The sequence below is a fragment of the Hesperophylax consimilis genome, chromosome 7 (assembly GCF_061612785.1).
Source record: "Hesperophylax consimilis isolate HC1 chromosome 7, BYU_Hcon_1.0, whole genome shotgun sequence".
NCBI lineage: Eukaryota > Metazoa > Arthropoda > Insecta > Trichoptera > Limnephilidae > Hesperophylax > Hesperophylax consimilis.
The window spans coordinates 40,982,680-41,005,362 of record NC_142842.1 but is presented as its reverse complement, the minus strand read 5'-3'; the positions used below and the strand labels follow the sequence as shown (position 1 = coordinate 41,005,362).

Below are 22,683 nucleotides of genomic sequence, written 5' to 3'. Positions count from 1 at the left end.
CTACGTTTTATAAATTTTAAATTAAATATCCCTGTCGAAGACTTAAAATACAATTTCTTACTAAATACTCTAAAAATACATACATTAGAAGATAGACGTAAAATAAACGATTTAACGTTCTTATTCAAAATACTTAACTCTAAATTCGACTGTTGTGAACTCCTGCAACTTATAAACATACATACACCCACAGTAACAACACGACAAAATACAATATTCTACAGCAGCACACATAAGCGTAACTACATTGCCCACTCTCCGATACAACGACTTCACACCATGGGAAATCATTACTTGGGTGATGTTGACATATTCAATACCAACTTGGCAAGTTTTGTGGATCATTTAAAACATTTATTTCAACAATACTCCTAAACACATCATGTAAACCAACAAATAGCTGTAATTTTCTGTTTTTGTTTCTTGTGTTTGTATGACTTGTTGCATAGCTTTTATCAAATGTAATTTTATTCTTATTTTTTATGTTTGAAAGTATTTGTCAAATTAAAATTATACTACCAACCATGTAAAAGCCCTCTGGGCGTTAAATAAATAAAATAAAATAAATAGAATCATATTTTATAGCGCTGGTTTTGATGAAAGTCACCTCAATATCACCACAAATAATAGCAAATAGAAGTTTACTTCTGCAAATTGTGTCGAACAATACTTGAAGATATTATGTAACGCTGACTAAAGAAAGAATAAATCACCGATACAACTTCCAGACCACGGGCCATAGTGGTAAATAATTATTATTTACGTATGAAGGTGAGACCAAAATACATTGAATTTATAAACAATTTTCTCACTTGAGTTGATTTTTAATTTACGTCGCCGGTCTTTTTGACAGCTGACGTGACAATGATGTGTGCTCATAAATAAACCACTCACTGTGTGCTGGCATAAATAAACCACTCTCGTGCTGGTGTGATAATATCATAAATAAACCAATCAATATTATTGACATTGACAGTTGGTGGTTGCCATAAATAAACGCACGTTGCGAGATCGAAATATTGCCAGAATTACTGTTGTACTGTTGTGATCCTGTAACCATAGACTATAATTTAAATTTTCTTCATCGAGCTCGCACTTCCCTAGTACCTACCCAAGGTTCGTAAAAAACCTACCTATAATAAATTGTCTATGCAGTTTTTGCACAAACGCAAAACCAGTGTTGCCAATTCAGCTCCTTTAGAGCTAGATCTGGCTCTAAATCGACGTCGTCAGCTCCAAAAAAAGTCATTTAGCTTCTTAGCTCGTTTTTCAGATTTTTCAGCTCTTATTCACGTGAAATAATATTTAAAAAAATTTATATTTGCAATAATATTCCAAAATAACGAGGACTTCCCAAAAAAAGAGATTTCCTGAACTCCTGCACAAGTAAACAGTTAGTAAAAATAGCGCCGTTTACACGCACACTTCGGAGCGACCGAGTCCCGCGACACTTCAGGCCGCCGCGCAACTCTCACAGTAAACTGCACTGTAAACCTATCGATCTTTACTTTTCTGCGCGGCGGGAAAAAGAATATTGATCCCTACATGTAAGATCAATATCTTTGAAACGGAAAACTTTCACGAATATTTGGATCCTCACCCCTACTTAGGTTACTTGGTAGAAAATAAAGTGAGAGGAATAAAAGAAACAGGAAGGTTCTCTGAAGAAAACGAGAGAGAATTCAGAAGCAGGTGCACTCAGTTCGTTGTTTCACTGATTAAGCAACTTAAGCAAAGACTACCGGAAAATTATGAAGTTTCACGGAAAATAGATCAGTTGTCAGTTTCGAACACTTTAAAACAGCAGAAAGAAAGCATCGCACCTCTGATGAACGGAATGGGCATTTCTGCAGACATCATTGCAAAAGCCGAAGTCCAATGGTTCAAGATCTCTCTAATACCCTGGAGAAGCACATCAAGCACAGTCAAGTTTTGGGCTGAGGTTCTAAAGTATTGTGATGCCGCTGATGAAAATCCTTTCCACGAAATCAGCTCTTTCGCAGTTTCGGTACTTGCTCTGCCGTGGTCAAACGGAGAAGTGGAACGAGTTTTTAGCCAGAATATAGTCAAAAATAAACTAGAAATAGACTTGGCAATGACATGGTTAATTCGATTTTAACAATTCGATCGGGCCTCAGGTGACACAACAAATGTTGCGAGGATTATGAATTTCCCCCAGAAGTTCAAAAAAAAATTGGAACAATGGCTGTATATGAAAAAAATCCTGATGAAGCCGGTCCTAGCAGTGCGATGGTACAGGAACTGGAAACCGGATGACTGCTTAGATTTTTAGAGGACTAGTCGCTGCCTAACAAAAAAAAATTATAAAAAAAAACAATAAAAATATCCTGAAGACTTCGATATTATCAAAAATAATTGTGTTTTGAAAATTATAAAAACAAACAAGTGTATTGTTGAGTGTTTGTTATGAGTTGTTCAAAAGCAGCCAACAAGGACAAAAGGTAAGTTTTTTTTGTCAAAAATTCTGCAGTCCGCCCCCGAATTTTTCTTCTCTGAAATTCTCTAACAACCCCCCCCCCCCCCCCATGCTTTATGTCACTTTCAAAATTTTAGCTCCTTTTTGGCTCTTTTTTGGGTTTCGCCTAGCTCTACTTTAAAATTCGAGTTGGCAACACTGCGCAAAACGTCAGATTCGCCGTTCGCGTCAATTCGCGTAGTTTGCCGAGTTTGCCCCTTTTCGGATATTCTTACATCGCTATGGCTTTTAATCAGCGCCCAATCTACTCCTGTTTCCGTAAAACTTTTAAAGACAGTTCTTGTAACACTATAACTTATTAATTCGCCTGCAGAAATACACATTTATAGGGAAAACTTGCAAATATACAGGTATCCCATCTGTGGTGTTTTGAAATAATAGGCAATTACAGCATGATACCAGAAGTTTTACTGTTTTCTTTTGCCTTGTTAGACAACGGCGCTTTGCTGTTCATATTGGTGTATTACGTTATAACTTTATCCGACTTGGAGTGTGATTATTTGAACCCTCTCGAGTGCTGTTCCAAGTTAAACTTCTTCGTGCCTACCAAATTGATCGCCCACGGCTTGCTCTCCGTCCTCCTCCTGTTAAACAGTCAGTGGGTGCTCACCGTCCTCTCTCTGCCGCTGCTGATATACCTGCTGTACGAATACCTTAGCGTTCGCCAAGGAAATCTGGGAGTCTATGATCCTACGGAAATCCATAACAAGGACCAACTGTGGCGGCACATGCGAGACGTGCTCGTCTACCTTCTGTACTATCTTATCTCCTTCTTCATCTACCTGTACTGTCTGATCATCGCCCTGCTTAAGGGGGATCCGATTCAGCGCCACCACGACGATAAGATCATCACTGAATTGTAAACACAATTCAAGTATTATTTTTTTTATAATTTAAAATGGCAACCGATTCTTTGAATGTATATTTAAGAAAAAAGAAACTTTTATGTCCACTTATGAATGTACCAAAACATTACGAAAAGGTATGGAACAGCAATGCTAGTGAAATATCCAGGAGAGCTCAGGAAGCTCTGAATGAACAGGAAGACACCCTGAGCGAGCAGGATGCGGCTAACATGGACCTGGCCATGTCAAACTACGTCATTCTGAAGGAGATATTGGGGCAGTTGGTGTCCTGGCAGAACCTAAAGCTGGTGTCCTATGTCTGCCAGGCATGGGCGGATGTAGTGAAAAACATCACTAAACACTGTTTTAAATCTCAAGTGTTCTGTTTGTACTGGAACGAGGGAATGACGTTTGAAAAGGAATACCTCCGGGCCGAGCCAGAGCCGCTGTTGATCTTGGCCTTTGCCAACTCCAAGTCGCTGCAGCTCCAGTACTCCTGCAGCGAATACCCCGACTCCCCGTGCGACCGGGACTGTAAAGCCAAACACAAAAGTGAGTACTTTTATATTATTTATATTTTTGCAACCGTTACTTTGTGGTGGAATTTTTAACTTTGAATTTATGACTAAAATCTTTATTAGCCTTTATAAATATTCCCTTTTAAATTAATTACCCACACTTCCTTTGCTTATCACCCAATCCTCTCCTTCATGTCGCCAAACTTTTGGTAAAGTTGGCGAATTTCACTGCTCGCTTACTATGCAATTTAAAAAAAATAAAACTTCATCTCAATTATTACAAGAAACAACTAATGACCACCATGTTTGTTTCTTATTTGTATCATCTGATGTTTGTTGTTAAGATACGTTTGATGGTATGCAGAGTAAAATGAAAGACGTGGTAGGAGTTGCAGCGTCTTTATTGATCCCCAATAGAGTAGCCAGAGTAGTCACAGTTGTTGCTGACGATGAATGACTGTGTCGTTGTAATTGATGTGCATCACGTTGGGATGCACGTAGGTCACATCACGGTGAGATGTAAATGCGTGCTCCATGATGACGGCGATGAAGTCGGTAGCTCTACGGTGTTGAAGACCATGGCTCCTACTGATGCTCCAGCGAAGAAAGAGCCGAAGTTAAAATGGATCTTGATGGCGATGATGCGAGCACGAAAAGCTCGCAGCGCAGACCGGCGAAGATATCGCAGGGCGTTGGCACAAGGGGGGCGCAGGCCGGCGAAGATATCGCAGGGCCTGGGTGCATTGGGGCACAGGCCGGCGAAGTGGTCGCTAGGCCTTGGCGCAGTTCCCGCGGTGTACACTGCCTGAGTGACTAAATAAACACTGCACTGTCTGAGTGACTAAATAAACACTGCACTCACTAGTAAACACTGCACTGCACTGTCTGAGTGACTAAATAAACACTGCACTCACTAGTAAACACTGCACTGCACTGTCTGAGTGACTAAATAAACACTGCACTGTCTGATTGACTAAATAAACACTGCACTGCACTGTCTAAGTGAATAAATAAACACTGCACTGTCTGAGTGCTGGAATGTTCTGGACTTAATCAGTGGCGTGTCGCCACATATGCATAAATCATCAAAATAACCGGAACTAAGAACCTAATAACCTATTTTGTGCATATTTTTTCAACTTCCTTTGACATAAATATGTAGGTGAAACCAAGTTTAAAAAATAAAATGCATATTTAAGTGTGCAGCGGAATTCGGCAACTTTACCAAGCCTTTTTCTTAGACTACTCCTATTTATAAGATTTGTTTGGTTTTGTTATTACATTTTATTAAATACTAATGTGACTATGTATGTTGCGAAGTGACGGACTACGTGCACGCTGCTCTGTCATACCCGTGCCCCTCCCTGGTAGTGCTGTCCTGCGAGAGAGTCCTCTACTACCCGCCCACTGTCAAGGATAACCGTGAGAACAGGGCCAACTTCAATGAGGCCATTGCCAGTAAAGGTGAGTTGAACAATGTGACCACAAACATACATAGTTGTTAGCTGTTACAGGGAATATCTGTCTTTAACAATATTTACTGATACTCGTTACCCACTTGAGATGAGACCTGATTTGTATGTAGTTAACGACCATCTGTTAATTGAGGAGCTGGATGCAATGCTAACTTAGACGCATGAATTTTTTTGAATTGACCGGGTAACTCGGGTAAAAATGACAAATCAACACACCTTTAAAAAGTGATATGAAGTCATGGAAAGTGATGAAACAAAAACTATGTTACATAGGTAGATTATGATCACCTTCATTTTGAGATGTGCAAGGAACTTTGCCAACTGAGCTCCCATTGGATCTCTGTAATTCACACTAATCCACACTGCTTTATAAGAAGCTAGCGTTGAAGTTTGCCAGCTACTCCTTAAAAACTCTCGTTATCGGAACATCCTTGCAATGCATCATCCCAGCCCCAATTTTCCACACTTTCAGCTCCAGTTGAAGTATTTACGGTGGGTGAGAGGCTGTGGTGGTATCTATCAATATCTCTGTAACCGGCACCAAAGTATGTAACAGGCAGTTCCCGATAAACATCCTTGCAACCAGATGTGCATCTCCGTACATTACATACTTGATCTCCTGAGAACGGCTGAAGGCTCTCTGTTTCAGGTCTGGTAGCCAAAATACTTTCGTTCATTTCGGAGCTACTAGCATATAAATTCCTGTGGAGTTGTTGAGCCAGCACTCGGGGAATTAGACAAGGCAAGGCTTTGTCTTTGTGAGCTGTCAAAGAGGCGAGCAGGTCCACAATGGTTCTGCCCCATTTGTGAAATATCTGTTCTGTTGCAGGAGGCAGAAGGTGCCACTCCGAAAGTCAAGTTCCTCGGGACAAGTGGTCCGCAAGGCCATTTTCCGGACTTAGTAAATAGTGAACTTGCAGGGTTATATTGTATTTATCTTATAGAGAAAAATCTGAAAAGTCAGGAGACTCGAGAATTTCGTCACTTCTTCGTTCCTCAAATAAGCGAGAACTGTTCTGTTGTCCGACTGTATCAGAACAGTAGAATTTCTCAATCTTCTGTTGTGAGATTTTAAGGCATTTAGTATAGGAACTACTTCTTTAAAGTTGCTGTGTCAATCCTGCTGTTCCCTGGTAGAATTCCCTGTAATTGGAGTATCGTCCACCTGAGCGCCCAGCCACCTGCTGCCTTGGTCGATAGAAAATGAGAGCCATCGAGGACGTGTAGTGGCATAAAGACCATTACATTCTGTAACCACCATGATATGTATGTCTTTTATAAAGGGATCCTTTATGAGAATTCCCGTTTGGATGGGGATTGTTTCATCATGGAGAGCATTTGCAGTTACATTGCACCCAGATGCTTCGCTAGTTGTGTCGAATGGCTGACGTATTTGTTCAAATTCGGAAACTTTCTGATGCGATATTAAGAAAATTTTTCTTACCGATAAATAAGTGATTAAGACCTTTTAGGTTGAGGATAAGTCTGTTGCTGCCGTCCCCCTTAAAGAACCATTTGTGATAGAAACTTGATGTCAATTAAAAGCGGTGTCGCATCATTGCATGCATACACTCCTGGCTGTTGGCGGCAGTGGTGGATTTCACAGAGGGACAAAATCGCTTGGCAAATGGCGCGAAATTTGAATAAAGTTAAGAGGAGAAGAGAAGCCGAAATTGGATAGAAACAGAGATGCTACCTCACCAAGAAATATTCTGGATAAGGAATAATAATAATAATTATTATTGTAACATTTAGTACTTAGTCTGCGGTCTGCCGCTGCATTTGCACTCTGGTGCCAACCTCAGAATCGTACCTTTACGCATTTCAAAAAACTTTGAATGAAAAAAAAAACAACTCAAAACCACAATTTTCATCATAAGTTGTTATTGGATTCAGCTCCTCAATTTCTTGGATTGGATGTTATTTTCCAACAAGAGAGATAAATAAACTCAATTCTTACTTGAAATGCATATTGCATATCCAAAGCTGAACATTTAAAATGTTGATTTTGTTTCCAGGTTCCTGCACATGCGGTGTCATCTTGCCCAAGATTTCCGGAGTCCACGTTCATTCCGTGGTCAGCAAGCTGGAATGCGAGGCGGAAATACCATTGATTAGGAAAATCTCCAAAATAATGGAAACGGAGATTATCAAGTGCATCCTGGTGTTTGTTGGAAACCAGTACGAGCACTTGGAAACCAACCTGTTTCCAGTCATCCAGACTATAAGGCACAGGTAATTACATTTTTATTTTAGTTTGACTTAACTCTCGAATTGTGAGTTTTAGGATCGAGAAATTAGCACAATTTTTTCTGTCATACAAATTTTTTCGCTGTGTTATTTTTATCATGAACATGAGGAGCTTTAAAATACCCATGAAACTGCCGAATGAGAAGCGAGATGACATAATATTGTTTGTGTCTTCATTTGCAATGATACATATTATTTAATAACATCTCTAAGGAAGCTTAATGGGTTAGTTATTATATACATAGTTATACCATTCGGTAGTAATTATGGTTTGTAATGAAGGTCTGCGTAAGTGTAAATCAATCCACATAATATATAGTTCGTTTTTAATTTTACTTCTTTATTTTGAAGTCTCTTTATCCTCATTTAAATTTTTGAAGTGCCAACATAGTGATTTTGTTTTAATAATTGAATGATGATTGCAGCCAGCCTGGCGTTCCGGTGGCTGTGGGCGGGTGCCGGGTGAACACGTCCTACCACAAGAACTTCAACCTGACGGCCAAGCGTGACGGCGAGCCCTTCAGCGTGCTCATCTTCTCTGTGGACAAGGACACTGAGGAGGAGGTGGACTTCCACTGCTACTCCGCTGTGTTCCTGGAGGATCACGACATAGAATCCAAAATGAGACAGGTAACATAATTTTTTGTAGGCATGTAAAGTAGAATCATTTAAAAGATATTCTTACTTGTGTGGTGGTGTCGGTACTGCGTCTTAGGACTACTGTGGGGAAGAAGGGACTGCAGGTGGATGTTCCAAACTATTTCAAACCAATTTGAACCGTTCTCGGTGTGCATAAATATGTACATTAAAATGTATGTATTTGTGCAAACCGATAGTTTAAACAAAAGTTTTGCAAAGTAGTTTGGAACACGCGTACGCATTCCCCTCTTACCCTGCAAATTACCAAAGATACTGAGTCCACAGCGATGTTTACCAATTCCGTTTAAATTTAGACTCTAAATGTAATTGTTCTTTTACGTTTTTTTTTGTTTCATTCTTCAGCTTCCTAACAAAAATAAATTCATGTACATATTATTAAATTATGTTTTTTATCCATCCAGTACACCACTACACAAGCGAGGGCCTCTTTAAAATGATTTACCTGCACATACACACCTTCCTGCATATTATTTCCAAAATTAACTTTTATAAGTCTTTTTTCATTTTAAAATAAAAGTTTCCTGATGTTTTTTACTGCGTACATATTTCAAGCTAGTGATACTTTAGTAGCAACCACTCATCTTTAAAACGTTAATTCTAGCTGTCAGAGTTTCCCCGCCGGGAGTCGAGCGCCGCCTTGAAGCTGAGCTGCGTGGGGCGCACCGACCTGGACCAGCAGGAGCACCAGCTCTTCAGCAAGTACTTCCCCGCCACCTCTCTCACCGGCTGCTATGGCCAGCAGGAGGTGGGCCTGGACTGCTACCCCTCCCTGTCGCCCCCCCTGCCCGCGCTCAGTCTGCCCACACGCCGCCGGGCCAAGCCGGGACAGGACGCCTTGTTCCACTCCTACTCCACCATCATGGTGGTCTTCTCCTGGGGGAAATTGCTGTAAACAAACCAAAGTGACTAACCTAAGTAACAACTAGATTAATAATATTATCGGTTAATGAATGTTCGGTCAAATCTTCGTAACAATATGTTCATTTTTTTTTAGCTAGTTTTTCATAGACATTCAAATTGATAAACCTGCCAATGAAAGAAAGGGGAACAAACAAAGTTGCCCGAAGCGGGGAGGCTCCGTGACTGTCTCCCTTTCCGTGATTTGTTAATAAATGAATCTGACAGTATACAGGCAACTCGCATTGTAATAATCACTATTTAGTCCTCGGAAATAAAATCTACTTGCTAATTGTTTTTTTAGAATGGCGCACAAATATTTGACTGCTTAAAAAACTTAACTACAAATCCCAAATTGGGTAAACAAAAGTTTGGGCTTGTTTCCAAAATTGATTATCTTTTATTTTGTTTGTAGGCAATTTTACAAATGTGTTATAATTTACCCACATCACTCATTTTTAGTGCCAGGCGGTCCGGTTAAATATGTACCTACAGATCTGCGGAGAAAAGCCCGACAATGTGTTGTGCAGCAAAATGTTGTTTTATTTAGCGAACTTTACTTTTCTGTGCAGGGTCTAGTTATTTCAATATGCGCTCTTGGGCGGTCACCTTACGACTGATGTTGTATTTTATTCAAATAACTCTATCACTCCTGATGTGCTTTTCATCAAGCTCGTCATAATGATACCCAGATTTTATCTTAGGGCAAGTTTATCAATTTGGATGTCTATGTAGTTTTTATATAAATATTGCTTTATTGACCACTGATGGTCATGCAGCTCTTTTATTTGTGATACCACGCATTACTTCCAAATGCCTGGAACTATTGGAATTATTGCATCCCCATCTGATGGGGAATGTTGAGACTGATGGAAGTAAGAGGGGATTAGAAAGGTTGTATTAGAAAGCATTAGCAGTTAAGTTTGGTAGTTGAAAGCCAGATTTTAGGACAATGATGTTGCAGGAATCAAAATACCATATTTTAAGTAAGTAGCATTTTGATATTAAAAAGCATGAAGAAAGCACGAAGCAATTTTTCAAACAGTTTTATTTTTACATGTACGTCTTTTTATTTATTTTCATCATAATATGTAATTTTTATCTATATCGAGGCCGAATCGTACGACCAGCTTCTGTCATAGAAAGGGCCACAATAATACATATTTGAGTTATGTAACTTTTTTACAGTATTGCATTACTCAAGGAGACTGCTGAGCAAAGATGGGTGATGTCCGGTTAAAATGATAGGTATAAAAAAATAGTAACTAATATCTGAGTGGCACTGGAAAGGGCAAAAGGAATTTAAGAGATACAATTGCTCCGCAATATACGGGGCACCCTAGTGACCCCTCTTCGGGTGATGTGTGATTTTTACCTTCAAGTGATTAAAGGTGAAATCAAAACGGTACTTACTTAAAAAATGTTCCTCATATATAGAGGGCATGGCAATTATAGAAGGACTCCAGAAGATCAAATTAAAAAAAAACTATTCTGGTTGCTTTTTGAACGATCTGAATAATTTCATATTATTTTTCAGACATCCAGCTTGTAGGTATAACATATTACATGTATGTATTCATGTGTTTAGTCTCTTTTCTTGAACTTTTGAAAGTTGTTAAAAGTTTGGCCGAACTTTAGTTTATAACATTGTCCTAAGATTAATAATTTAATAAGCAAAAGTACTTTGCTTTAGAATAATAATATGTATTGATATGATGACCTTTTGGAGCGGTGTGAGAAAGTCTGAAGGATTTTGAATCTCAAAGATCCTCTTTGAGATTACTTTTTGTAAATCAATGAGTAATTTTATGATAATTGTTATATATACATATTTGCACTTGGTAGAAAACTACCATACTCAATCCCAAACACGATAATATTATATTGAGGTCATCTTGTTCTTTACGGAACTGGATTTATTGTATTCTGTAGAAATATACAAACTTGTGGCTGACCTTTGGCTAGTTAATAATATAATTTGTACATACATATTTCATCATCTTTCATTTGATGTAACTATGATAACTCTTGTATTCGCAGACGGTGAAAATCCAGTGAAACTTATTATTTTCACCTAAAAGGTTAAGCAAACTGTTGTTGTCCAGAGAAATGTCTCTTTTGCACTTAATATTTTGATATTAGACCACAGAAATATCTGGTTTCAAATCCTGTTTGTATTGCATAAAACGTTTTTTTTATTCATTTGAAATAATGTGCCAAATATCATACATTTCATTCATGGAAAGTAGAAATATTTATTTTGGTGTTACTGCCAAAAGTTGGTAATTTCAAATTATAAATGATTTAGTGAAAGTTAGCAGGACTAATATCTCAATAACTAATTGAGTAACACAATTGCCTGAACAAATTTTCTGTCTGTATTTGATCTGGGACAATTCCATAACATGTTTACTAACTTACTTGTTTATTTTTATGTAAAATTTTTTAAATTTTAACTTAATTATTTATTTGGTAAACTACCTATTACACCGATATTGCAATCCCTACTAGCATTTAATTTAAGAGAAGACTGTTCAAAGACACGATTAGCTGTTGAAACATGTTATAGTTGTATCTACATATTCACAAAATGAGAATTCACTTTTGATCAATATAATATTATGTAATTTTTAATTATTTATTGTATCAATGATGGAAGAATGGATTGATATTATGAACCTGTATAGCTAAGTAATGTTAATGTTTCAATTATTTTATCAACGCTGTCACTAGTGATGTGAATCCGGGAATATTTCCCAACCTAATATAAATTCCCAAAAAAAAAAAAAAAATTTTATGAGAAAGTATTTCTAAATGAGGTTGTCTCCTAATTATTTATGAAAATAACGATATTCCAAAAATGACATGAGCTTTCAAAGTGAACCATGGTAAAATGTGTGTAATTGTGTCTCGTAACGTCATACGAGACACAATTCAGCATAATTCTCAGTTAAGTAAATTGCGAACGTATAAACCAACCACATTGTAAACTGTTGATTTCCCCAAAAAAATAAATTCATAATTCAAGTATTGCTACAGTATAGCTGTGCACGTCACAAGCTTTTCAGCTGCCTCCAAATATCGACATTTTGATTGCTTATATCTTCGGTACTATTCAGTATTTTACAAACATTCTAAAAGTTCTGTCCTCAGCGTGCTCTAATTAATACGATACATTTGTAAATAACATGAAATTTTGTTGTAGGAGACAACCGAATTGGTTAATCTGGGGATTTCACCATTTAGACGATAATTCCCGCAGTTTGCGAATATTCTCCAAAAATAAATTCCCAGGAATTTTGCCATCACTACTTTTGGTTATTCTTTTGTCAATGTGAACTGTAATGCTGCGCTGTATGTCTCACATATCGAAAGGATTTTCCCGAGACGATGGATCCCTAGTGGTACCTATTGTCTTGGTTGTTGCTTGAATTATTGGTTGCGTAGTGACTGCGTTTTCCCATTACTAGTACCCCTCCACAATGATGCTTAAATCATATTAAAAACACCCATTGCATATTCTCGAAGCCAAGCATTGCAACAGTTAGTTTCTTTGGGAACAGGTTTGTCTGTTCTGAAACGAAGAGCATTCTACCAATGCTGAAGTGCTTTTCTAAAGTCAAAGTACATAATAAAATCATCTGAATTCTCAATTAGTTATACGCTGAGAAGAACCAATGTGTCCTCAAAGTAAATAATGCATTTCTCGAATCTCTCTTTGACTGAAATTTTAAGAATCCTAACTTTTATGTAAAACAACATTTAAATTGTAAGTTTTGTACCAAATTCATAAATATGTAATATACATTATGTATTGTTACTATTCAAATCCAAGTTGAATCTTTAACAGCATACAATTTATATAATGTTATTTTCTAACATAAATTATGATTTCTATAGAATATATTATGTACCTTTTAACTAAATACATAATAATTTATTCATAGGCATAGTTTCTGTAACACAATACTAGTTGCATAGATTGTCTAATCAATTCAGTGGTAGAAGGTACAATAAATTAGTAATTATTTATTCAAATTCATTTCTCTGATAGTACCTATGTGTAAATCAAAATAATGTGAGATTATTATTTTTCCCTAGTGTGCTTTTTTTAGAGAGCCTTTGATTTAATCAATTAAATTTTGTGTAGTTATGTATAAGGCTCACCTCAAGGTACCAGCTTGTTCTGTAGCCTTAGCTGGTGCGCTGCTAACTTTATACTTCTGATGTGAATCACGAAATAAACTGCAAAAATGATGATGAATTTTTAATAAACAGCCTGCAATTTCATGTTTCGCAGTTAATGTTAATGTGTAATACACTACACATTGCAATATTGCTAGGCAATTAATGAAACTAAAGACCAGTTATATCTTGCCAGGCAATTAATTAAACTAAAGACCAGTTTCATCTTTCAAGGCAATTAATTAAACTAAAAACCAGTTTCATCTTGCCAGGCAATTAATTAAACTAAATACCAGTTATATCTTGCCAGGCAATTAATTAAACTAAAGACCAGTTTCATCTTGCCAGACAATTAATTAAACTAAAGGCCAGTTTTATTCAGGCTACTCACTCCCTCCAGCTTTGTGTGTATGCCAAGTTACAGCCTATAAAATAGGTAGCTAAATTCGGTCAAACGTAAGTCAAGGCTAATCATCAAAAATATGATACCATGTACTGTTTTTTTTTTTTACTTTGCGGAGTTATAATGCTGGCTGCCTGCTAATTAACTGTAAAACTTCAACAATTTGTTGCTTTTTAAAACACCATTTGATTGTTGGTTAGAAAAACATTCTGTAACAGAACGTCTTGCAGCACAATGCTTGCTTCCTGCGTAGTTATTGCATTAAATAATGCTTTTCAATTTATTACTTTGATTTACATTTCTGGGGGTTAATTACTAGAAGTGCCTGTCAGTTTTTGTTAATTAAATTTAGGTACCAGAAAGTGCTCTAAAAATTCCCTTATTCGAATGCTATGAATACCTGCCAGGTGGTCTAGAAAGATGAAATTGTGACCCGTGTGATGTAGAAGTCAACATACTTTTTTGACATTATATTCATTCCAGAGAGATTTACAAATTTGACATGAGCACTTCTAGCGTTAATCTCCAGATTTATTGATCAGATTCAGATTGTCTACATCCTTTTTATTGTATAATAAATTAAGTGAATTCATTATTGCTTGCCTATTTTGATAGTTATCACAGTTCGTTGCTGTATGAATTTTATTATAAGTACATTGTATGCAAATCAGTTTGTGGTTTTATTGCAGACTGTAATCAATATTTGATAAAACTATTTAGGAGTTGTGGTTAACGGTTAGAAATGAAAAGGGATTCTGACTTACCCCTGGTCTTTGCGATATTAGTTATTATGGCCTCGGGGGACACTGCAGTGATCCATTGCACAAGCTTCCATAATACTCAAATTAAATGCAATGATGGAACACTTAATGTGTACACTGCACAGGTTTTCTTAACTGACTGGACAAGTAGAATTAATTGTTGCAACGTTGTTGATGTAGGTACTCCACAGTCAGGCAGGGCCAGGTAATTGGGTGGAGGAATATGCATATAGTTGCGTAAACAGTATGTATGTGGAAAATCTCAAAATATGATTTAAGGATATGGGTTTACATCAATGTGGGGAGTTAATAATGAATCGTTTCACAATATAAATAACATAAGAAGTATATTATAATCGCGCAATATACACAACATACAATAATATGGTTTATCATACACTGTCAACATCTTCACTAAAATTGTCCAATGCTAAAATTATAATAATCATAATTTTTCGAATAACACATCACAGGAAAGCGACACCACTCCAACCATTGGTTTAAAACTCTGCTTAAAATATGATTATCACGCTAGAGTCTAGAGCCAGTGAAACTATGAAGGATCCGGAGATGAGTAAGATGAAGGGTACCTGGCTATTCAGATCTGGTCACTAAACACGGCGTAAGTAATTTCGACTCTGAATGCTGGTCCTTTCACCGGGGCGATAATGAGATGATCTACCACGGGAACAAGTTGCAAATGTACTCTATATTATTTTGTTTGCCCACATCAGGTTTCAAATAGCGATCTCTGTAGTCAAGAAATCGTAGACTGATGAAATAATATGTTTGAGTGGTATCTCTTTTCTGTGATGACATTTGATCACACTTGAAGCGGGGGTGGTTTGTTTGGTTCAGCACTGCGATATGATGGCAGACTCAGACTTGATCTCCATGAGCTGATCGTTGCGGACAGCGAAGGAGCTGAGGTCTCGTTGCATGGAGTAGGCGTCCTCCCCGTCTGCGTAGTATTTGGGTTCGATGTCCAGGATCTTAAAGTGAAGGGAATTGGTGTAGAGGTTCAAAGCCGCCCTGTTGCTTTTCCTCACATGGAGAGATACGTATTTGGCCTGAAAGAGTAAATACATAATTATTGGACATGGTTAGAAATAACTTTTCAGGCTTTGAAAGTTGTCAGTAGAGAATTGTCAAGTATGATTGGAAAACCGTAACTCTATCATTGCTGGCTCAGATAGATAAGATTGAGATTTGATATTTTTAACACTATGCAGGTAGGTAAATAATTAATATGCACACGGGTAGCTACTACAGACTTATGAACTTATGTGAAGTATCAATAAATCAGTGACTTATCACAGAGCTCTCCTATATAGTCGTTGCACTTGCAACACCAGCTATGAGAGTTTATCAAATAAATAAATCTGTGACTTATCACAGAGGTCTTCTGTATAGTCGTTGCACTTGCAACACCCGGCTATGTGAGTTTATCAAATAAATAAATCTGTGACTTATCACAGAGGTCTTCTGTATAGTCGTTGCACTTGCAACACCCGGCTATGTGAGTTTATCAAATAAATAAATCTGTGACTTATCACAGAGGTCTTCTGTATAGTCGTAGCACTTGCAACACCCGGCTATGTGAGTTTATCAAATAAATAAATCTGTGACTTATCACAGAGGTCTTCTGTATAGTCGTTGCACTTGCAACACCCGGCTATGTGAGTTTATCAAATAAATAAATCTGTGACTTATCACAGAGGTCTTCTGTATAGTCGTTGCACTTGCAACACCCGGCTATGTGAGTTTATCAAATAAATAAATCTGTGACTTATCACAGAGGTCTTCTGTATAGTCGTTGCACTTGCAACACCCGGCTATGTGAGTTTATCAAATAAATAAATCTGTGACTTATCACAGAGGTCTTCTGTATAGTCGTTGCACTTGCAACACCGGCTATGAGAGTTTTATTAAATAAATAAATCTGTGACTTATCACAGAGGTCTTCTGTATAGTCGTTGCACTTGCAACACCCGGCTATGTGAGTTTATCAAATAAATAAATCTGTGACTTATCACAGAGGTCTTCTGTATAGTCGTTGCACTTGCAACACCCGGCTATGTGAGTTTATCAAATAAATCTGTGACTTATCACAGAGGTCTTCTGTATAGTCGTTTCACTTGCAACACCCGGCTATGTGAGTTTATCAAATAAATAAATCAGTGACTTATCAAAGAGGTCACCTATATAGTCGTTGCACTTGCAACACCGGCTGTGTGAGTTTTACCAAATTTTACAGGGGAAGCAAAAATATGTGTAAAATGGAGATAGGCCCCAGAAATCACCGATGGGTTGTTTTTTTGTTCATGTTGTTAAGGTTTGCACATAATCTCGCCAAGTAATAATAACAACAACAAAAAAATACATATTTACATAACCGTCAGGTGAGAATTTTAACAAATCCCCACAGCAGCACTAGAGATCAGAAAAATAACACACTAAAACTTAACACCATGAACACCCCACTAGAGTCCCAACCGTCCTAAGTCAGTGTGACTAGCATTGCCAATTATTGGGGTATGTTGTGAGGCTCTAAAGAGACAGGGAAAAGGAAGGTTGGGAGATATCTGGTTATTCAGATACGATCACCAAACACAGCTAACGCCATTGCAAGCAACATTTGGATTCTGAATGGTGATCTCTCACCAGGGTGACAATTGTATCTAGCACACATTGGTTGGTTGGTTGTCTGGGTTACCTGGAAGCACTCCACCATGGCCTGCGAGGCCTGGTTCATGAGCTTCTGCGCGAGGCCGAGGCGGCGGTGCGAGCGCTTCACCGCCAGTGATGTGATGTGACCGTGCTTATTATCCTCGCCATCCTCTTCCATCTTCGCCAACACATAGCCTGGTACAGACAGAAGAGCAGTTGTTAAACATAATGTAATCTACGTTCAATGACGAGGACTGGGTATTGTATTCCAAGATAATAAATAAAAGCAATTAACATTTACAGAAATATAATATAAAAATTATTTCGAATCAATTTTGAGCTCAGAATTTGAACATTTCCTACGGATGAATGGACATTTGTAGGAAATGATCTGATAATGAAAACCTTGCTGTGTTCATTATCAGAATAGATACTCCCAACCATTAGCTAAAGGAAGAGAAACTGCAACACAGCTTATTACCTAAAATATCAATCAATATATTTGGTTGTGAAAATCTTAATCATATCCAATCCTCGAATGAGATGAATGGTTCATTAACTCTTTGCACGCGGCTGTATCAACTGTTGTTACGGCAAAAAGTCTATACTCACATGCGGCTGTATCAACAGTTGATACGGAAACTTTGACGGCCGATATTCCAGCGCTCTTTCGTCATAAATGTATTTCTTGCTCACTTGGACATTCGTAGAACTATCACGATGCCGACATCTACAAGAATTTTTCGAAAATAAAATTGTATTTCATAAAAAAAAATCGATAATCAAGTGCGCCTTTTCGCGCCTTTTAGTCCTTTAGTTTACATTTTTGTCAACGGATGGCGTTAGTACTAGTATGTCATTCACAACTTTTCATAACTAAAAATGATAAGTGATCATAGTGTCCCACTTGTGTCTATCAACGCAGTGGCCTAAGTACACACACGCCGAGTGAATGGCGGGACCACATTCAAAAGATACGGTACGTCTTTGTATGAAATTTTATGTTTTTGTTTTTATAAACATCTAAGAGTGTTGACACACGAGGATTTATTTTCATATCGTGGAGAATAATCTGTTCTGTCTTTATAGTCCAATAAATCATGCCAGAATGCTATAATTTGACATTTAATTGCGTGCATAGGTATTTGAAAATATGTGCCGCGTACGGGTATAGATAAGACGGAGAAAATTAACGCGTTCAAAAGGTTAAGGTTAAACACAACGTGCGCTATAATCAGAGACGGCTGTAGGAGTCCAGAAGTGGATGGTCAATTGAAAAAAAAAGAATATGACAAATCGGCAATTGCCGAGCATTTAATTGAAACCGGGCATTACTTTGGATTTGTTCCTGAAGTCCTGGGGAGACCCAAAACTTATAAAGCACGGCGGATTACGGAGACAATTGAAATTCACAAAAATCCCGTAAATATTGAAAGAGACGATGGAGCTAAGCTTAGTAGTTCTTGGTATCCGGTAATTGACAGCTACACCAGAACTAAACGCAGAAAACCACTTTAAAATTATACATTAATGTTGGCTCTTGGAGGGTTGGAGCTGGCAACACGGTATCATATCTTCATACATAAGCACACATTTCACCACAACCTTAGATTACACATCTGCCCTAATGATGGACACTGCAACGCTGTCCGAAACGTTGAAAAGAGAAGGAGGTAGCGCAACACGGCATAATACCCCAAAAACAAATCACTAATACTTTTGGCAGTGAAAATCTCAAATCATACCCGAATATGAAATAATAATACATATTGCTAATGCGTAGTGAATATTATAAAAAACGCCAATGTATGTAATTAATTTGCCGGTTCACAAATTCTGAAGCAGGTAGTACATACAGTATTGTTTAATTTAAAATTATTTATCTATCTATTTATCTTCAACTAGTTCCTATTAAAAGTTTTTAAATCACTAACTCCAACCTCAGTCCATTGTTTATAAGCAGATTTAAAAAGTAAACGATGAAAGCAAAAGTACCTATAGGTTCATTTTATAAATTATAACTTTTCGTTTTTAACCTGTTTATTTTTCTCTCTTGTAACATAAACTAATTGTCACTTTATTTGAATACATTTGTCATGATTCAATGAATTGTTTGCGTTTTCTTTCAATACGATATCCTAAGAATTTGACATTTTAAATTATTCCAAGCAAATTACGTCAAGAATGATAAACATAATTTGGAAAACTAGTATTCAAGTTCAAGATGGCTATCGTTTATCACACAAAAAACTTTCAACTGACATTTTTTCACGTCTCCCTCTAATTCCTTAATAATCCTAGGTCGTAGATATCACACCGCGGTTATGCCTGAAAACCCCTTGAAAATAAACTATGTGTGATACTAAGCATAAATCAGACATGATAGTGTTTACCTCCTTTGTCTGTATAGCCAAGAGAAAGAAAGGAGATGGTTTTGGGACAAAATTTAAAGTGACCCACAGTAGGTACATGAAATAGTTTCTCATTTGGATGCTAGATGGCACTGGAATGAATCGAAAAACGCATGAATCTGCACAAATATTAAAACTAAATTAATCGTCAGGTAGTTTGTTAAATCCTTTTTTATATTAATACTATTGCAGCATATTTTTGGGAGGTCATTGATCAAATGACCTTTTTAGAAGAGCCGCCACTGGCTATAATTATTATTTATTATTTGCCTTCATAGGGGTCGTAAATTTAATTATTTTATTAAAATACTCATACATTTATTTTATTGTATTAAAATACTTAATACATTTCACAAGTTATGCTTTAAAATATTAAGATAAATTATTTGTTTACACACGTACACACGCAATATGAATAAATAGTTTTGGATTGAATCACCGATACAATATTGTATTTGTATGGTATTCTTGAAAGAATTGAGTTTTTATACAGACAAATAATTCATCTATTTTAAAACATAACTTGTCAAAAGGGTATTTTAATAAAATAATTAAATTAATGCCATCTATGAATGCGTAGATTATAACAGACATTGCATTTAATCTTAACTGAAATGTCAAGGGGTTGCAGTTGGATAATCATGCCACTTGGAGTAACAACCAGTTTTCTATTCATTGATAGGTCATTTACAATAACTGCAAGTTTTTTAATACGAAAATGAAGAAAAAAAACATGTTTCCTATAATGGATGCATTACCGTAAGTCCAGCAACTTGTACAACTCTTTAGCAGCTTGCTTGCATCTTACCTACGATGTGTCCCTTCTCATCCTCAGCCACATAGCTGAGCTGCGGCCAGGACAGGCCGTGGTAGAAGTAGTACTTCATCTGGTAGTTCTCCGGCAGGCACAGCAGGTTGCAGTGCTGCATGTTCATCAGGTCCCCGGGGCGTGCACAGCGGATGTTCATGGTGATCTAAAACACGTGTACAGTAAGATGAATGTTTACTATTTATATTCATTCGTCAGAATACAAAGAACGTTGTTTCCAACCGATCTGTTGAAAATAAATACCGAGGATTCAATTCAAATAAGATAAGAAATATACATGCAAAATGCGAGTACGACCGTATTGATGATTGTTGATAGACAAAAGTGAAAAACAGCAATTATGCAATTCGTTGGCTTTTTTGTCTACATTTGGTTTGAATTAAAAACCAAATAAATACATGGAGTTCTCTTTGTAACAGAAATCAATAAATTAATCCATGATTCTGTTGTTTCAGTTTGTTATTTTTAATTTGGTAAACTAATAACTCTGTTTGATAATACATCAGGAACGCTTATCAAATTTATTTGAAGGAATTCAAAGCATTGCCAAAAAAGTTTGGCAAACAATGTCAATTCTTTCAGAATCTTTTTCCGATTGTTGATGATTTTGACAGATTATGTACCTACTTACTTTTTGGCTAACTGGCGGGTGTTTCTTATGCAGTTTTATTCCTTTCGGACCTTTTTCATGCGGCTCCGACTTTCCTTGAGGTCAGCAGCGACTGCCGAAGATTCTGACGATCCACCCAACAGTTCTCGTACAAAGCGGAAGCGGGAAAGAAAACACTTCCAAACCAGGAACCAGCCTACGAACACGTTAAATTTAAATTATAATACGACGGATCTGTTAGTTTATTTATTTTTCTAAACTTTACGGCGCAAAATTAAGATTTACATGCTTACCCAATGAAACTAATAAAATCAACACAAACAAAAAAGCTATTATTGAAAACACGGTTAGAACAAACTCCTGCATTTTTCATAAATATACGGTGATGACTGTTAAGAGAGCGTCATGCAAACTACATGTTACAGAGCGTATATTTGGCAAATGCAAACGGAATAATGTCATTCGAGCTGTTGCCAACTCAGTCTACGCCATGTTGCGGAGATACGAAAAACGGGGCAAAGGGCTCAAAGATAACCTTATATTTATGAACGCAACTCACCCTAAGGTAATTTATCTGGTTTTTCTAAATTAATACATTCATTTGAAAAGTTTATTTCGTCACCCTCGATATCTGAGGGCAATATCAAGGTATTTAATCAAATTTTACAAGGTCGGAAAATATATTTTTATTTGAAGTAAGAAAAGCGGCATGCGAATTGTGTTGCTATTTAAATAAAAAATAAAATTTCTTCTATGGAATAAAAAATACAAGTTCTTATCTACAAATTGTTCACTCAGGGATCCTTTCTTCGCCCTACGCCCATAAATAAACCACTCTCCCTACCCCATTCAATAACAAAAAAGCGATACAATATGTTGAACGACACGGTATATTTCTATAATTAAAATATATATATTTATGTATATTCTGATAAATATATATATACATATTTATCAGATACGGACGGCGTTTAGTGCGTCTAAAAAAAAAGGATAAGGAGGAACGATGTTCCCAAAAGGAAATACTGCTGTAAGCTAATAATTTTTTGTTAGTGATGCATTTATTTTTACGTGACTATGGTAGGTAAGAGGAATTCCACCTACTTTTACGTGAAACGCCCAGGGAGAGTGGTTTATTGGGCCCAGGGTAGATACCTACCAGCTGAGTGGTTTATTTATGTTACCGATTTCAATATTATCTAGGCCAGGGAAAGAGTGGTTTATTTATGCCAGGGAACGACAACAGGATAGCAATGGGCACAATCGATGAATCTCGATGATTTATTTACTCGATCTCTTCGATCATTGAAATATTTCGAGTCATGAACAAATCGATTCTGTCAAAAAATCACATAGTCCGAGAAAATCGTTTTAAAATGTCATCGAACAAGGAATCGATTCTGTCAAAAATCATCATACAGTCCGAGATAATCGATTTGAAACGTCATCGAACAGGGAAGCGATTCTATCAAAAATCATTCGAAACCACACCCGTCATGTCATTGGTCATAATTCCCAGAAGTATCGCTCTGGTGAAAGGCCACCGTTCAGGATCAAAAAGTTGAAAATGGCTTTAGCCGTGTTTGGAGACCAGATCTGAATATTGTAGCATGTTTCAGACTGGTCGATACTTTCAGTATCGCCCTGGTGTAAGACCACCGTTCAGGGTCGA

At 37.0% G+C, this 22,683-nt stretch overlaps 3 protein-coding genes across 6 annotated transcripts; 2 read left to right on the top strand and 1 right to left on the bottom strand.

Moving 5' to 3' along the window:
- The first annotated feature begins 2,669 nt into the window (after window positions 1–2,669).
- On the top strand, window positions 2,670–3,367 carry LOC149422781 (protein cornichon homolog 4-like). Its single transcript, XM_089633506.1, has one exon. It carries the CDS (start codon window positions 2,890–2,892, stop codon window positions 3,358–3,360), a length of 471 nt encoding a protein of 156 aa, XP_089489632.1. The 5' UTR covers window positions 2,670–2,889; the 3' UTR covers window positions 3,361–3,367.
- On the top strand, window positions 3,367–14,325 carry LOC149422780 (uncharacterized). The gene is made up of 5 exons (XM_089633501.1): window positions 3,367–3,894; window positions 5,181–5,324; window positions 7,354–7,570; window positions 8,011–8,215; window positions 8,847–14,325. Exons 1-5 carry the CDS (start codon window positions 3,396–3,398, stop codon window positions 9,135–9,137), a joined length of 1,356 nt encoding a protein of 451 aa, XP_089489627.1. The 5' UTR covers window positions 3,367–3,395; the 3' UTR covers window positions 9,138–14,325.
- A 496-nt stretch (window positions 14,326–14,821) lies between these two features.
- Window positions 14,822–21,727, bottom strand: LOC149422779 (N-alpha-acetyltransferase 10-like). 4 transcript variants are annotated; one of them, XM_089633505.1, is made up of 5 exons: window positions 21,571–21,727; window positions 21,025–21,207; window positions 20,381–20,546; window positions 17,208–17,356; window positions 14,822–15,561 (listed from the first exon to the last, which is right to left on the bottom strand). In XM_089633505.1, the coding sequence occupies exons 3-5, from the start codon at window positions 20,538–20,540 to the stop codon at window positions 15,346–15,348; spliced, it is 525 nt and encodes a 174-aa protein (XP_089489631.1). In that variant the 5' UTR covers window positions 20,541–20,546; window positions 21,025–21,207; window positions 21,571–21,727; the 3' UTR covers window positions 14,822–15,345. The 4 variants fall into 4 exon arrangements, with proteins under 4 accessions (XP_089489631.1, XP_089489630.1, XP_089489628.1 ...); XM_089633504.1 differs by having other exon boundaries at window positions 21,029–21,207; XM_089633502.1 differs by having other exon boundaries at window positions 21,033–21,207.
- Window positions 21,728–22,683: the final 956 nt, after the last annotated feature.